The 14,809-nt window shown below is 34.8% G+C and overlaps 1 protein-coding gene across 1 annotated transcript in view; it reads right to left on the bottom strand.

Moving 5' to 3' along the window:
- Positions 1-14,809, bottom strand: part of LYST (lysosomal trafficking regulator) — a 183,896-nt gene that overhangs the window by 110,453 nt on the left and 58,634 nt on the right. Inside the window, exons 12-17 of the mRNA XM_077894418.1 lie at positions 12,998-13,424; positions 10,075-10,219; positions 8,731-8,904; positions 5,481-5,641; positions 4,062-4,252; positions 1,454-1,699 (exon numbers count right to left, since the gene is read on the bottom strand). Of these exons, the coding sequence (XP_077750544.1) occupies positions 1,454-1,699; positions 4,062-4,252; positions 5,481-5,641; positions 8,731-8,904; positions 10,075-10,219; positions 12,998-13,424 (1,344 nt within the window). The remainder of the gene's footprint in view (positions 1-1,453; positions 1,700-4,061; positions 4,253-5,480; positions 5,642-8,730; positions 8,905-10,074; positions 10,220-12,997; positions 13,425-14,809) is intronic.

The following is a 14,809-nucleotide window of genomic DNA, read 5'->3' as shown; positions in this document are numbered from 1 at the left end:
AAAATTCTGAGGATGAAAGAAGACCAAGGCTGCTTTAATTAAACAAGGATATGGGCCTTGAGGAAGGAGGGATGATTAGTACATTTGTATTCCCTATTTAGGATTTCAGCAATCCCTGTAAATAGTATATACTTATTGATTGTCTATGTCAGGCAAGTTATTGTCCCTGCTCTAAGACGACTAAGTAGAACAGATAATTGAACAGTTATTTCTAATACAGTACTCATAACAGTCAAACAATATTTCTCCTTCTCTTTTAGAAAAACTTCAAATAGGGGTGCCTGGGTAGCTCAGTCAGTTAAGTGTCTGCCTCTGGCTTGGGTCATGGTCCCAGGGTCCTGGGATAGAGCCCCAGGTCCTGCTCCCTGCTCAGCGGGGAGTCTTCTTGGCTTGGTCTCCCTCTGCTCTTCCTCCCATTCATCATCTCTCAAATAAATACAAAATAAACATTAAGGAAAAAACCTTCAAACAGGGGTGCCTGTGTGGCTCAGTCGGTTGAGCATTTGAGCTCAGGTCATGATCTCAGGGTTCTGGGATTGGCCCCAGGTGGAGCTCCTCACTGAGCAGAAAGTCAACTTGTCCCTCTGCCCTCCTCCTGCTCATTCTCTCTCTCTCTCTCAAATAAAATAAAGAAAATATTTTTAAAAAATGACTTCAAACAAACTCAAATTATTTTTTGTACTTATTTGCGGACTCTTGTTTTTTTCCGTGTATCTGTAAGCTTGGGAAAAACAAGTTTCACAACCATTATTTTAAAGACTACATTACTAAGGCTCCTGAGTGACGCAGTCGGTTTAAGTGTCTAACTCTTGGTTTTGGCTCAGGTCATGGTCTCAGGGTTATGAGATGGAGCCCTGTGTCAGACTCTATGCTCAGCAAGGAGTCTAAGATTCTCTCTCCTTCTCCTTCTGCCCCTCCCCCCCACTCTTTCTCTTTCAAATGAATATTAAAAAAAAAAGAAGAATATATTCCTTGTCTATGGCCATACCACCTTGAACATGCTCAATCTTGTTCAAAGAACACCTTTCTTCTTTTCATTACTATAACATGTAATTTTTCTTATTGACAATTTAAATCTTGTACATTGAATGACTGATTTAAATGTAATACCTACCCAGTGTGGCACTTGAACTCATGACCCCAAGATCAAGAGTTGCACACTGTACTCACTGAGTCAGCCAGGCACCCCATTAAATCTTGTGCATTTAATATTTAATTGTTCTAATTACATTTCTGGATAATAGAAAACTTCTAAAATCTCCACAATTAAAAGAATTTTCACCGTTTGTGGCAGAGAACTTAATGACAACCTAATCATGCAATTTTTTTTCTTAAAAGTTTATGATAATTGAGGTATAAATGGTTTTGTAATTTAAAAAAAAAAAACACTGAAATTTATCAGTATTAAAGAAGAAGTTTCTCTTCAGGTAAAACTATAGTCAGTGATTCTTACCCTAGCAAAGAGAAAAACAAATATACCAGTTCCACCAATCTCGTGCAGAATGCCTTGAATAGTTTTACATTCAGTAGGCCGTAGATTCTTTAGATGATGAGGTTCTAACAAGATGCTCTGAACTTCTTTGGAGCTGAAGGGTCTTTGAGAGAGTTGGGTTTTCATCTGACCTTTAAGTCTAATAACTGGTTCATAGATGGTATACTGAGCAGGACAGTTAGTTGTATATACAACTGAAAGACTTTCCTGAAACACAAATATTTTCCTTTAGTCACTAAATAAAATTTAAAAAGTTATCAACCAGCAAATATATATTTCAAACTGAAAAGGTGCCGAACAATTTTTTTTGACAGACACTACACTAAATAAAGATGAACATGAGAGGCAAGGTGGCAAAGATCCATTTCAATTAGCAGTGACCGATAGTATAAACGTTGTCAAGGCTGAGAAAGATTCCGGCTTTAATCATTTTAGAATAAACATGAAATTATACTTACTTTTGCTACTAAGAACAGCTGAGTCTCATACCACATTCATTACATACCAGGCTTTGTTGCTTGCACTTACAAATATTAACCAATCATTACAACCTTATGAGATAGGAACTCTGGGTCAATGCATTCAAAATTTTTGCTTTAAATTTGTTCACAGGCTGGCTACTCATTTAAGAGTGACTGTGAGCCAGATCTTTCTACTAGAATAAAATCCCAGGCTATCATCATTCCTAACTAAAACAAAGGAATTTTCAATATTTCTCCCCACAGAGAGTAGTTTCCATCAGGTTCTAACTTTAGGTGAGTTGCTCAGGCTTAGGAAAATCATGTACTGTGTCAGTGTCTTCTCACAGAAACTGTGGGGGCTCTGATCATTTTCAACCATGATGATATTAAAAGTTTCACCTAGACATCATGTAGTATATTTGCATACCAACTAGCATGACTACACAGTCTATTGTATATGATTATGCTGGGCAAAACAAAAACTTAAACCTGCAATAGTTTTCATCAGAAAGCTGACAAAATGGTCATCTATGTAAGACAATCCCACCTGACACCAGTGCCTTGCCAGACTTTAGCTCATGACCTCATAATCCCCAAGTTACTAAATCAGGCTTTAAAAATTTGCTTTCTAGAGTTTTCACATCAAACCCTTAGAATTTTCATTTGTGATAATTTATGTTAAATTTTGTGACTTATATAACCTATATTCTTTTCAAGCAAAATAAAAGTATTAGGGAAATTTTATGTATGTGTAAAAACAAATGATTAAAACCTAGAGTTAAAATTATTATTTGAACAAACACTAGTTGTGTGAACTCCCTGGTCTCCCTAAAGCATGGATTCTCAGTGTGTGGTCCTGAACCAGCAGCATCAGCATCATCTAGTATTTGTTAAAAATGCAAATTCCAGGGCCACACTTCAGACCCTACTGAATCCAAAACACTGGCCCAGCAATTTGTTTTAATAAGTCCTCTGGGTGATTCTGATGCACGCTCAGGTTTGAGAAACATTTCCCTAAAGTATGTTTTCTCAATGGTGAGACATTTAGGGTGGGATAATTCTTTGCTGCATAATACTGCCCTTGTAGTATGGAACACTTAGCACCTCTGGCCACCACTCAATCATAGTAGATGGCCCAAATGCCTTCAATCCTCATTTTTAAATACTTTCTAGGGAGAAAAAGATCATATATGCAGTGTCAGATCATTAGCTAAATTCCATAGGTATCTATTCTCTATCCACTTTATAGATATATATTTAACACCATTTAAGACTTGTGTTTTACAAAATATCTATGCTAGAATTTCTCCTTTCCCTTAATCAAATGTTACAGCTTTAAAGTATAATTTAAAAAATATGAAATACACATCTCATTAACAACAACAAAATACATTCCAAACCAATAGTTTCCTTCAAGTAAAAACTATCTCTGACATATAACTGTACCTCTTATAAGAAGCAAGAGAAGGAGGAACACAGTTTCATGGCCAGATCTACCAGTTTTTAGTAGATCTTCTAAGATTATGAAGGCTCAGCTTTCTAGTTGCTATAATGAAAAATATCCACCACAAGTTCCTAAATTATATTCTAGAACAAAATATTACAATATTGTATAAAAAACAGTCTGAGAGTCTCATATAAGCAGAGTTAGCAATATTTTGAAAGCCAATTCCTGTTACTGATATTAAACAAATATTCTAAAATCTGAATATATGTAATTAAGACCAATATTATAAGTAAAAGTTAGTATTCACTTATAAATATGGAAATGAAATGCAATGAGCAATATTGTTTAGGCTAACATATGTTATATTTTCACTATATCATAAACATTTTTCTTAAATGATCAGGAGATGTAAACTAAACCAATACTTAGTATAGAAATATAGTTCTAAGGAAAAGGGGATAAAAATTTGAAACCTGAAAAAAATTTCTGAGTATTTAAATTGTTTTAAAGAAAAAACTGAGTTTTAAGGAACAAAAATGTTGAGAAAGAAAGAAGAGAAACTTTAGAAATTTAATTGATAGCTAATTACATATTTAATGAACAGTTACTATATTTAATTATCAGTTACTATAAAGTTAAAAATCATAAAATGAAAACTTACAATTAAGAGACCAATGTCCACTTCTTTCTTGGTCATAAAAAGTTCTCTTATTTGTTCACATTGCAAAATTTCTTTATTAATATATTTGGAGTAGTCATTCACAGGCTTGCCATATCTGCATGGCATTATAGATGTGTGGTTGGGTCCACAAGCATATAGATAAAAGGCCTCTTGTGAATCAATCTTAGCTCCTGAATAGCAGAAAAATAAGCTTACTTATTTAGATCACTCCAGTCAGAATGTTTTAAGACTTTACATTTATTTATTTGAGAGTACGAGCTAGGGAAGAGGCAGCTGGGGGAGAAGCAGACTCCGTGCTAAGCAGTAAGCCCGATGCTGAGATGTTGGGTACTCTATCCCAGGATCATAACCTGAGCTGAAGGCTGATGCTTAACTAACTGAGCCATCCAGACACCCAAGCAGAATTTTTCATAAAAAGCAAGAAATCAAGAATTAATTTATTTTGCTAGATTCTTTTATCTCAATAAAATTGATAAAGCCTCAAATTCCAATCTGGTTTCATTAGCAAATAACCTATGCCAACTACGGATGGAAAATGAATATACAAAGTTAACTGTGAAGCTTGTGATAAAATAAAATCAAAATTTCTATTTGTTCCTTAAATAGAAAACAGCTATTTTGGTTTTGTTCTGCCTTTTTTTTTTTTTAAGTAAATGGAAACTATAATCAGTAAATTTCTTTTTAAAATAAATATGGATTGATGTCTCTATTCCTTCCATCCATCTATATATTCAATAAGCACTGCCTGAATGTTATTATGTGTCAGGTTTAGTGATATATATATATATATATTTTTTTAAACATATTTTCCCTAAAATTTATTATTTTTATAGAATACCCTAAAATTTTAAGAGAGACAACCATTCTAAGTTTACTTGTCATAATACTGCATATTCCAGGATTATAAAATAAAATTGATTTTTTTTAATAAAATTGATTTAATATAAGCTTTCTTTTTGGAGGAGAGGGGTTGGGGTATGACGTACATCCCTACATTAAATATATATATCGGGATCCCTGGGTGGCGCAGCGGTTTGGCGCCTGCCTTTGGCTCAGGGTGCGATCCTGGAGACCCGGGATCGGATCCCACGTCGGGCTCCCGGTGTATGGAGCCTGCTTCTCCCTCTGCCTATGTCTCTGCCTCTCTCGCTCTCTCTGTGTGTGACTATCATAAATAAATAAAAAATAAAAAAAAATAAATGTATATATCAATTGTAAGAAACATCTCCAATATAAAAATGTTAAAATATTTTAAAAGTGCATCCTGGCATCTAAGTAGTATAGTACTTACTTAAGTGAAGGAAGAGGGATTAATATCTTATCCTGGATAATTTATTAGTTTAATAACTTGTTATCTGAGAGAAAAATTTAGAAGTTCTTCAAAGGAGAAAAATATACCATTGAAGAGGAGTAAATTTCCCAGGTCCCATTTTCCAGCCAACTGTAAAAACTCTTCTTGGGATGATAAACAATGGCCAATCATGCAAAATGTTTTATTGCTATCAGATGATAGACTTGTTCTTCTTGGAAGCACAAAATCCAAAGAAACATCAGGCTTCCTGCATCAAAAACAAAGTTAAATCAATTATTTCAGTGACTTAGAGTATTTCAAAAGTATGAATGTTTAATAATGGGAAATTCTTGAACAGTCTTGGTTTAGTATCACAGAGCTGGTGATGGGAATTATTCTATTAGTTCAGAAAGTGATAAAGATAGTATCAAATTTAAATCAAAGGAATAATATATTTGTCCTTGGTCACTTGCTCATTGCTCTATTAACAAAAGAAATCATTACTTTGTACCAAATGACAAAAAAAAAAAAAAAAAAATTCCTTCAAATGTTTTCTCAAAGAGAGACACACATGACAAGAGGACTTCATTATCTAGTTGGAAGTATAGTATGCTAAGTTCTAGCCCTATTTGGTGAATATTTTAAGCTCCATAGTAAGATAATTAAGGTAACTTATAAAGGTAAAGTTTATAAATAAGATAGAATATGCAGACATGGTTAGCTCTTAATGAGAAATTCTACATTGGTATATCTATTTATTTAAAATCTCTTCCCTAAGGCTTTCTGTTTCATATTTAACATATAAATTTATTTTAAAGAAATATTTTCTGATAAAGATATGAGACAACTTTTAAAAATTGAGTTATAACTGATATACAACATTAGAGTAAGATCATTTCTATTACCTGCATCTTTCTTGAACCAAATATATGGCCATGACTGAAGCACTACTGCCACCTATTGGCAGTATGACTTAATATAGTTTTTAAGGGTAAATGCTTTACAAGATGAATTTGATAAATATTAAATAGCTACTATGTGCCATGTATTTCTACCAGATTTGTGTGCTCATCATTAAATAACAACATAAACTATTAATAATTTGTTTTTAAGTGTCATTATGTATTATTAAAAACATTCTCTGGAAATGTGTTATAGAAATTATTCTATTAGTTCAGAAAGTGATAAAGATAGTACCAAATTTTAATCAAAGGAATAATGTATTTGTCCTTGGTCACTTGCTCATTGTTCTATTAACAAATGAAATCATTACTTTGTACCAAATGGTAAAAATAAATTCCTTCAAAGTAATATAGAAATATGTGAATTCAGTGGCTATGCTCACTAACTGTCTACAATGAACAATCTAATCTAAACTCTCACTCTGAACAAGTCTAATAGTTTAGGACTCCTATAGCTGTCAGGTGGTCTGATTCAGAAAAAAAAAAAAAAAAGCTGTGGGGCAATAAATCTTCAGGTTCTAAAACATGGGTTGTATCTGGGTTCAAGTTTCCGGTGTATTCCATTCTTGTGACATGACTTTACCCCCCACTTTGGGTCTCAACTTTCTCATATGTAAAACAGAGAAAACAATATGCCTACTTCCTAGTGTTATCAGGAGGACCAAACGAGGTAATTTGTGTAAGGTGTTGAATACAGTGCCGGGCACATGTTGAGAGCTCAAGAAATGCGAAAAGAGTCCAAGAGAAAGAGGTTCACTATTCCAGCCCTATCCCCAACTCCAACGGATCTCACTCAAGGTTCTGAAAAAAATTTACTAATTGGCTGTCTCAGAAAATATTTTATTTGGAATAGAGAAGCTTCAATGGCATATTTCCATGTATTTTAAAAATGAATACACAAAAACTGAAGTCTTGATTTTTCTTCCAAAGCCTGTTCTTTCCTGTGGCAGATACCAGGGACTGACTACTCCAGGTCATTCACAGACCCCATCTCCTCTGCCTTCCTCTAGCATTGAGGCTGGACAGCTGGAAGCCATTAACTTGATAGCCTCCCTTTCAGCAATGACCCAGCACACAGCCTTCCCTTTGTTTTCACAGGCCTTTCCTCTCCTCTGTTCAGAGCATGCTCCATCTCCCCTTGAGGTCTCAAATAATCCTTGCCCAAAGAGGCCTTTCCTGATCCACCTCTTAAGTAGAAAACCAGTTATTTTCTGTCTAGGGATCTGTTTTATCTCCACAATATTTGTCATAATTTGTATATATTCATTTAACTGTTTGCTTGTTGCTGCTTCCCCATTAGACTGTGAGTTCCAAAAAGGCATGGAACTTGAGTCTTGAGTCTTGTTTACCATTTCCCTCAGGCCCACTACGGCACATGGTGGGTACACAGTAATTCCTCAATATAGATTTAATGGATGAACAAATGAATGACTAAAAATAGATTCATCTACGCTAAGGCATATATTGTTTCTGTGGTCTAATCTACTTCAAGGGATATTTGAGAGAATTAGGAGGTAATGTTTATAATGCACCTAGCAAAAGATCTTTAACATAACAGGTATGCAATATTTTATAGTCCATTCCTTACATTCTAGATGCCTCATCTTGAAATTCAAAACTTGCCCATCAGCTTTACCATATCCATTCGTTTTTCTTTCTCATTATTCAACTTAGGATCTTTCTTCGAGCCAGCTTGATCCCATTCCATGCTATACCAGTTTCCAATTCTGTATCCGCTTTCATGTTATTTCATTCATAAAATACTTCCCAACTCTTACAAATCCAAGATAGCTCTCTTGGGGTTAAGTTTTACATTAAGATATTCCAGAAAATATTTCTTATTAACTTGACCCACAATTCTCCTGGTCGGTAAACATCACACAGTGTTATACCTGAATCTATCACCTGGTACATTTCTAGGACCCTATCTCAATCTATCACCTGACACACTGGCTTATATTTTTCTCTAGTCATTCTAACTTCTTTTGAAATCTGACTTAATTTAGGTATTAGCCTTAAAAAAATTAGGTATTAGCCTGATTAGTCAATTAATTGAAATAATTTCTTGTGGAGTCATCTTATAAATGTATAGACATGAAGGACCAAATTATAGGTTCTGTTCCTTGATCTAACGTATATTCTACATAAATGTCTAAGTGTCCAGATTTCTGCATGTTCCCCCAAACCCAAATGTTAATTTTCAATAGTTACTAGTATGAGAAATTAATTTTGTGTTAAAGTGATAAATAGGAAAAAATATCCAACTCTGACACAGATTCTTGCATTAACATACAGGACATTTTATCTATAGTTTTCTGTAACATATTTCAGAAGCTATGACAGACTAAACTTAAAAATGTAACTGAAGTTAGTGTTTACTAAAAATGTTTCAAACCTCTGCCCAGAAATCCATATGGAGATTTTCCCATGGTTATTCTTTTTCCCTTGGGACTGCTGTAAGTAGGTAAGGACTAAATGCTGCCATTTGCTTGGGACGAAAATATTCTCCTGTGATTCAACCTGTGCCAGTAAAACAGCTTTCATATCATCATTTGAATCCAGGCACATACTATAAAAAAAGAGAAAAAGTATAGGCTGAAAACATGAAATTTCTGATCTCAGCATTTAATAAATGTATAACAACAATAATTCTAGATATTTAAATGAGATTAAAAAGCAGTTCTACTTTTAAACTAACCTGAAAGGTCAGTAGGTCATTGTTTTATACCATAAAATATGCTTAGTTATTTTCTTATAGTATTACCTCAATTCATGAGATGATGCTCATTTGCTGGTGCTAATAATTTAGGCATTAATTTTCAAAATTCAATTTGCAAAAAAACCCTTTATTGTTACTATTTCTACAGTCATTGCTCTTTTAGACATTAAAATGTAATAGTTGGTTCATACAAAAATTAATACATGTTGTACATAAATGTCTAAATGCCAGGATGTACTAGAGGTCTATCCCACTTGGAAGGACTACTGAGAGAATTAAGATAGGATGTATATAAAGTACCAAGTAACATTTACAACAAAAAGCATGTATCATCTAAATAATGTATTTTGGTTTAAAGTTTTATAAAAATAGTATCATACTATTCATACTCAATACAAGTAAAAGATTTATATCTACACTAGTTAACAAAGGAGGTAGGAAAAAAAGACAAGATTGTAAGAACTGAAGTTGATCAGATAATGCCTATTAAATACATAATCTGCACGGAAAACAGCTGTCTGATAATAACATCTTAAGGTAATTGCAATCTAACAGAATAGTTCCATAGATAATACCTCAGCAAGTATTTGGTCTAAAATCTGAGAATTAACATAATCTACTTTAGAGTTCAGTTACAGATTTTTGGAATGAATAATATATTGTTACAAAGGTGGTATTAATAACTATTAGAATGTTTGTTTGTTTATTTATTTATTTATTTATTTATTTATTTATTTATGATAGAGAGAAAGAGAGAGAGGCAGAGACACAGGCAGAGGGACAAGCAGGCTCCATGCTGGGAGCCCGACGCGGGACTTGATCCCGGGTCTCCAGGACCACGCCCTGGGCCAAAGTCAGGAGCTGAACTGATGAGCCACCAAGGGATCCCCTGTATCTTCTTTTTAAATACTATTTTTATGATTTGCTGTAGTGATCTTTATTAGCAGATTTCACATTAATGTCTCACATAGATTATTTAAATACATGATCTATTCATGGGCAGTTGAGGATAATCAATACCGAAAGATAAAAGTGCCATTGTGGGGATCAGCCCACACTTGGATCATCAGCGCTTTGGATCCCAATGAAATCATGTGAATACATCCTTCTTCTATGAGCCTTTCACCAGGATTTGTGTACTCTGCACATTCTGGTCTGTTGTTTTCTATGGTAAAAAGATGTTAGAATAATCAGTAAAGCAGTTGATAAAAACTGAGTAGAAAAGTGAATTTAAAAGAACACAAAGTGTGGTTGTTCATTTGTAGTAAATTATTTACCTGGATGTCAGAACCTGACCTGTTTCAAACAATATTCCCAAAGTTCTGATGTTAACTCCAAAAAAGCCCCAGGAGTGAAAACAGTAATTGAATGCATTAGAAGTTTTATTAAATGTTTCAAAATACATGATAACTGAGGGCTAATTGGGGGAATGAACAGACTGCTGATGTAATAGGTCACTGCAGTGACCTATTACAATCTGTGCCACAATTCTTTTATTGATTGGATTGGGCCACTCTGACATTATGGATCCCAGCCCAGGGAGCACACATTGTCACATGCACTACTCCAATCATCCTATATTATTACAATAGCATGATTTTTAAAAATTGATTTTAGAAAAATTGTGGTGTTTAAATATATTCCTGTGTAGGCTCCCTGATGAGTCATCTTTGAATATAATTGCTAAGTGAGTCTAAAATTCTAAAATGTTTCTCTAAGGTGTGCTAAGGAAATGCTATATGCTTTGGACTGTCTGGTTATTCATCCTGACTTAGTTTCTTATCCAGCTAATTCTAGCACCATCTAAGTATGTATAGTGAGCTGAATCCTCAAGCCACCCACACTTCCTGCTACTATGCTGCATGACTTTACGTAAAGCTATGTTAATGAAGATGCACCAAAATGCACATCTGAGGGCTCAGACTTTCTGAGAAGACGAACACTATCAGTTATTAGGCAGCATATATATTTGTTGCCATTTTTCAACAGTTATAAACCCTATCAATTTTTCAGAATACACCTCTTAAACAATTGTAGTCTTTAAAAGGAAGAGTTAAATTCATTATTTGGAGAACTGTTGCAAAAGATAACGAGATGTATAGAGAACTCATGGCTGATATGACACTAATGTTTCTATGTCAAAACTGACTTTGCATAAATAAAAGACTATAACAAAAAGCATGTGTACGCAGGTGCTGTTAGGTAGGAATACGACAAATATTTCTTAATTTAATGCGCATAACAATCTTATGAGGTAAATTTTATTGTCTCCATTTAGAGGGTGATAGAATTGAGGTGCTGAGAGGTTCAAGAACTTGCTTAATGTCACAAAGTTGGTTTAGTGGCAAAGGATGCATTATCACTATAATATTTTCTTCATCGTTCCCTTCATAATTTTGGGATATATACTATTTTTTAAATGTTCTTTTTAAATATTTATGTAGGGTCCTCTTTCTAAAATACATGTTTTCTAACATATTTTTATAATAAAAATTTTAAAAACTTCCCAATACTGACTTTTCTCAGGTCACTATGTATACTTATTTCATTTTATTAGAGCCTTTTTACATTGTGATCACCCCCACTTAAATACAAGAAAGCAGTCTGTACTGTTTAGAGTGTAGTGGTGGCATTTGAGCTCTGGAATTAAATATAGGTGAATTTAAATCCCTTTCCATCACTTACCAGCTATATAAGTTGGTCATGCTGTATAATTTCATCTACAAATATGGACAGTATGAGCACTTACCTTACTGAGTAGTTGTGAGGGTTAAAAACATATGTAGAAAGAGTAGAGCAAAGTGATGCCCATAGAGAGAGCACTCAATGCACATGAGACAGCATCATCAACAGGATCACATATGTGTTGCTTTGGGGCTATCAATTCTTAGATGGCAAAATTCAATTCATAAAAGAAAATGCTATAACTACCTTATTTCAAAAAAAGTTTGGCTTTCTAGGCTAACCCACAAAAGTACCTAAGTATGCTATGCTGAGAACATGGAAATGTGTCTGGAGGAGTGAATCCAGAGCTCTACCTGTGGATATCAGGTGACATTTCCTACTCTTTGGTCTTGAGAGTGTCATTACAGTCTTTCCTTTCTATCTGTGTGAGTCAGTGGTGGAGAACCTGCCCTGAAGGCATCGTGCTCTGTAGCCGGGTGCCAGTGGGGCATGTAAGCTCTGTGCAATTAGAGCTCCTGAAGCCGGGACCTCCCAATAACCATAAACCCCTAACCGTCTGTCTCCTCTAGTCATTTCATTCACCCCATGGCCTCTATTAATTAGCCCTGTATTACTTCTCACCACGATAACCTGCTTTTTAGCAAACAGGTTCTTCCTGCCCTCATCATATGAGGAATGAGGCACAGCTTAATGGAAGCATAAAAGTGATCATAGAAGGCACTAGAATGGGAAAGATTCTAACTCTGAAGAAAGGCTGACACATCCAGACATGCTGTGACAGGAACCAGGAGGGGGCACTGAGGTAGGATGAGGCACGAGGAGGAGAGGTGAGCTACAAGAAAGAAAGGAGATGAAGTGGGGCTCACGGGGGCTGGGGTGTAGGGAACAGAAAGATGGAAAAGTGGCCTTAGGGTTGCATCTTCTCCTTCTCTAACATCAGGAATCACCCTAATCCAGTAACAGGAACAGGAAAAAGTCAGGAAATGGGGCTGGTGACCCCCAGGAAGTTGTATATGTGGTGGTCCTGCCACCATAGAACCCTCAACCCTCACCCCAAAGCAAAAAATACAGAAGAAAATGAAGTTTTCAAAGCTATCTGACAACCCAGGCTTTGGTAAGTCAGGGCCTGCCATCACTAAGGCACTTAGGGAGAAGAACATGCTCAGAGCACATGAGAATGTCACTGTAGTCTTACAGCTCAACCCAAAATGCTGTCTGAAAAAAGCGTAAGAGGTAACAGATAACAGGAACATCATACCTGTTCTGTCCAAACTACTGTCCCATAAAACTAAGGATTTATTTCTTTTCTTGATCTTCTTTCCTTTCTCCATGATGCTCTCAGCTTCCTGGATGCACTCGATGTTAAACCACAGGGAGACACTGAAGCCTTCTGACAGGTGAGGCCAGCAGTTCTGCCCCAACAAAGGCAAGTGGATTGGAGCAATGTGCCAGGAGGAAAGCAGCTGCTGCGGGAGACTCTCACTGTCCGCCTCCTTCCTGCTCCGAGAACTCCGTGCTCTTCTTAATAATCCCAGGGCCTTACTGTTTAGAATGCCAGGACACTTCTGTGATGAGACGCCATTGCTTAAATTTGGAGTATACAGTAAGGGAAAGGTTAGGTACTGTGAAGGGCTCATTATAATGTCGCTTTCAATAATTTTCAGAATACCCACAAGAAGAACTTCCTAGAGAAAATGAAAAACAAATAAAATGTGACGATCATGTATGTAATATGTACAAAGTACATAATAATTTTGGAATTCAGGTTATAAATGAAGGTACAAGATCACCCACAAACATATCAGCATTCCTAGTTATGTACTTTCATATCCAACATAGCATTAAAATGCTCATAAGATATGAAATGGAGATTTTATTCTTAAAATATATAATCTCTTGTGGTTAATTTTAGATTTAGGTGGGGTTTTTTTTGGTACAAGCCTAAAAGTTATGAGTTGGTTTTAAGTATTAGAAATTAAATACAATAATTATACCTGGTATCATTTCTACTAAAGAAAGAGGTTTATTTTCAAGTAGGCTATAGTTACTTCTCTCAATTATTTTTAAGTGAGGGATAGAACCAGAGATCTTAAAAATTCTCCAGATTTCAAATGATATTTATAGCATGACTGGCTTCATAACATTGAGTGGCTTAACTACTTTCCAACTTATTCTACATGACTCTTCCCTAATCAAATAAATTTTCTTTCATCTGTTTGGTAAACTGAAATAAGAGTTTTTAGGTTTTATTCATTAATTAAAAATTTTGGGTTAAACTGAAATGCAGAACTGTAGAAAAGATAAGAGAGGAAATGAGCATTTAATTAAAGAGAAAAGTAATACCTAAGAGACAAGTAAAGTAGAAAAAAGAAACCTAGTCCAATGCCCTATGCAGTGTATGCCCTACGCATAAAATAACAGCTAATGTTGATGATGATAATGAGAACTGCACTCAAGAAAAGTAAAAGAAACATTCAATATATACAGTCAGTTATCAAGTGTCTACTTTAGTGATTTTTAACCTCGTGTTCCACAGAGCTGGAATAAGGTGGTGATATGGGCAGGGCTCAGGAACATTCGGCCTTGCTTCAAAGAAAGTAGCTCTAAGCTTTTCTGTTTTATTTGCTTATGCTTCTAGTCAAGATTTGGTTATAAAAATGAGTTTCTCAGCAAAGAGTCGAAAAGTCACTAAGCTACACCAATAGAAAGAAGTGATAGAAAATACTTGAAGGGTAGATAGTAATTTTCTTAAAAAAGGATAATCCTTCAAATAGTGTAAACTACTCATAATTAAGTTCTTTAGAAATTAAAATTATTTAGCATTTCTTAAGCACAACAACTAGGGGTGGGATGAGGCAATGAGACTATAAACCCAATGATATCTGGTTAGCCAAAACAGAAGTGAAACAGTTAAGTACGTGCAAATAATAAAATGATTGAAAACTTTACACATAACAATTGACTGCATAATAACTTCCATATTACAAGAGAGATCTTAGTGACTTCCAAATCATTTTTTAAAAATATTCTATTAGGTATTAGTGAAAACATTTTAAATTATAGTATATTT

The sequence above is a fragment of the Canis aureus genome, chromosome 4 (assembly GCF_053574225.1).
Source record: "Canis aureus isolate CA01 chromosome 4, VMU_Caureus_v.1.0, whole genome shotgun sequence".
Lineage (NCBI taxonomy): Eukaryota > Metazoa > Chordata > Mammalia > Carnivora > Canidae > Canis > Canis aureus.
Note: the sequence above shows the minus strand (reverse complement) of the source record. Positions and strands in the feature narration are given on the sequence as shown.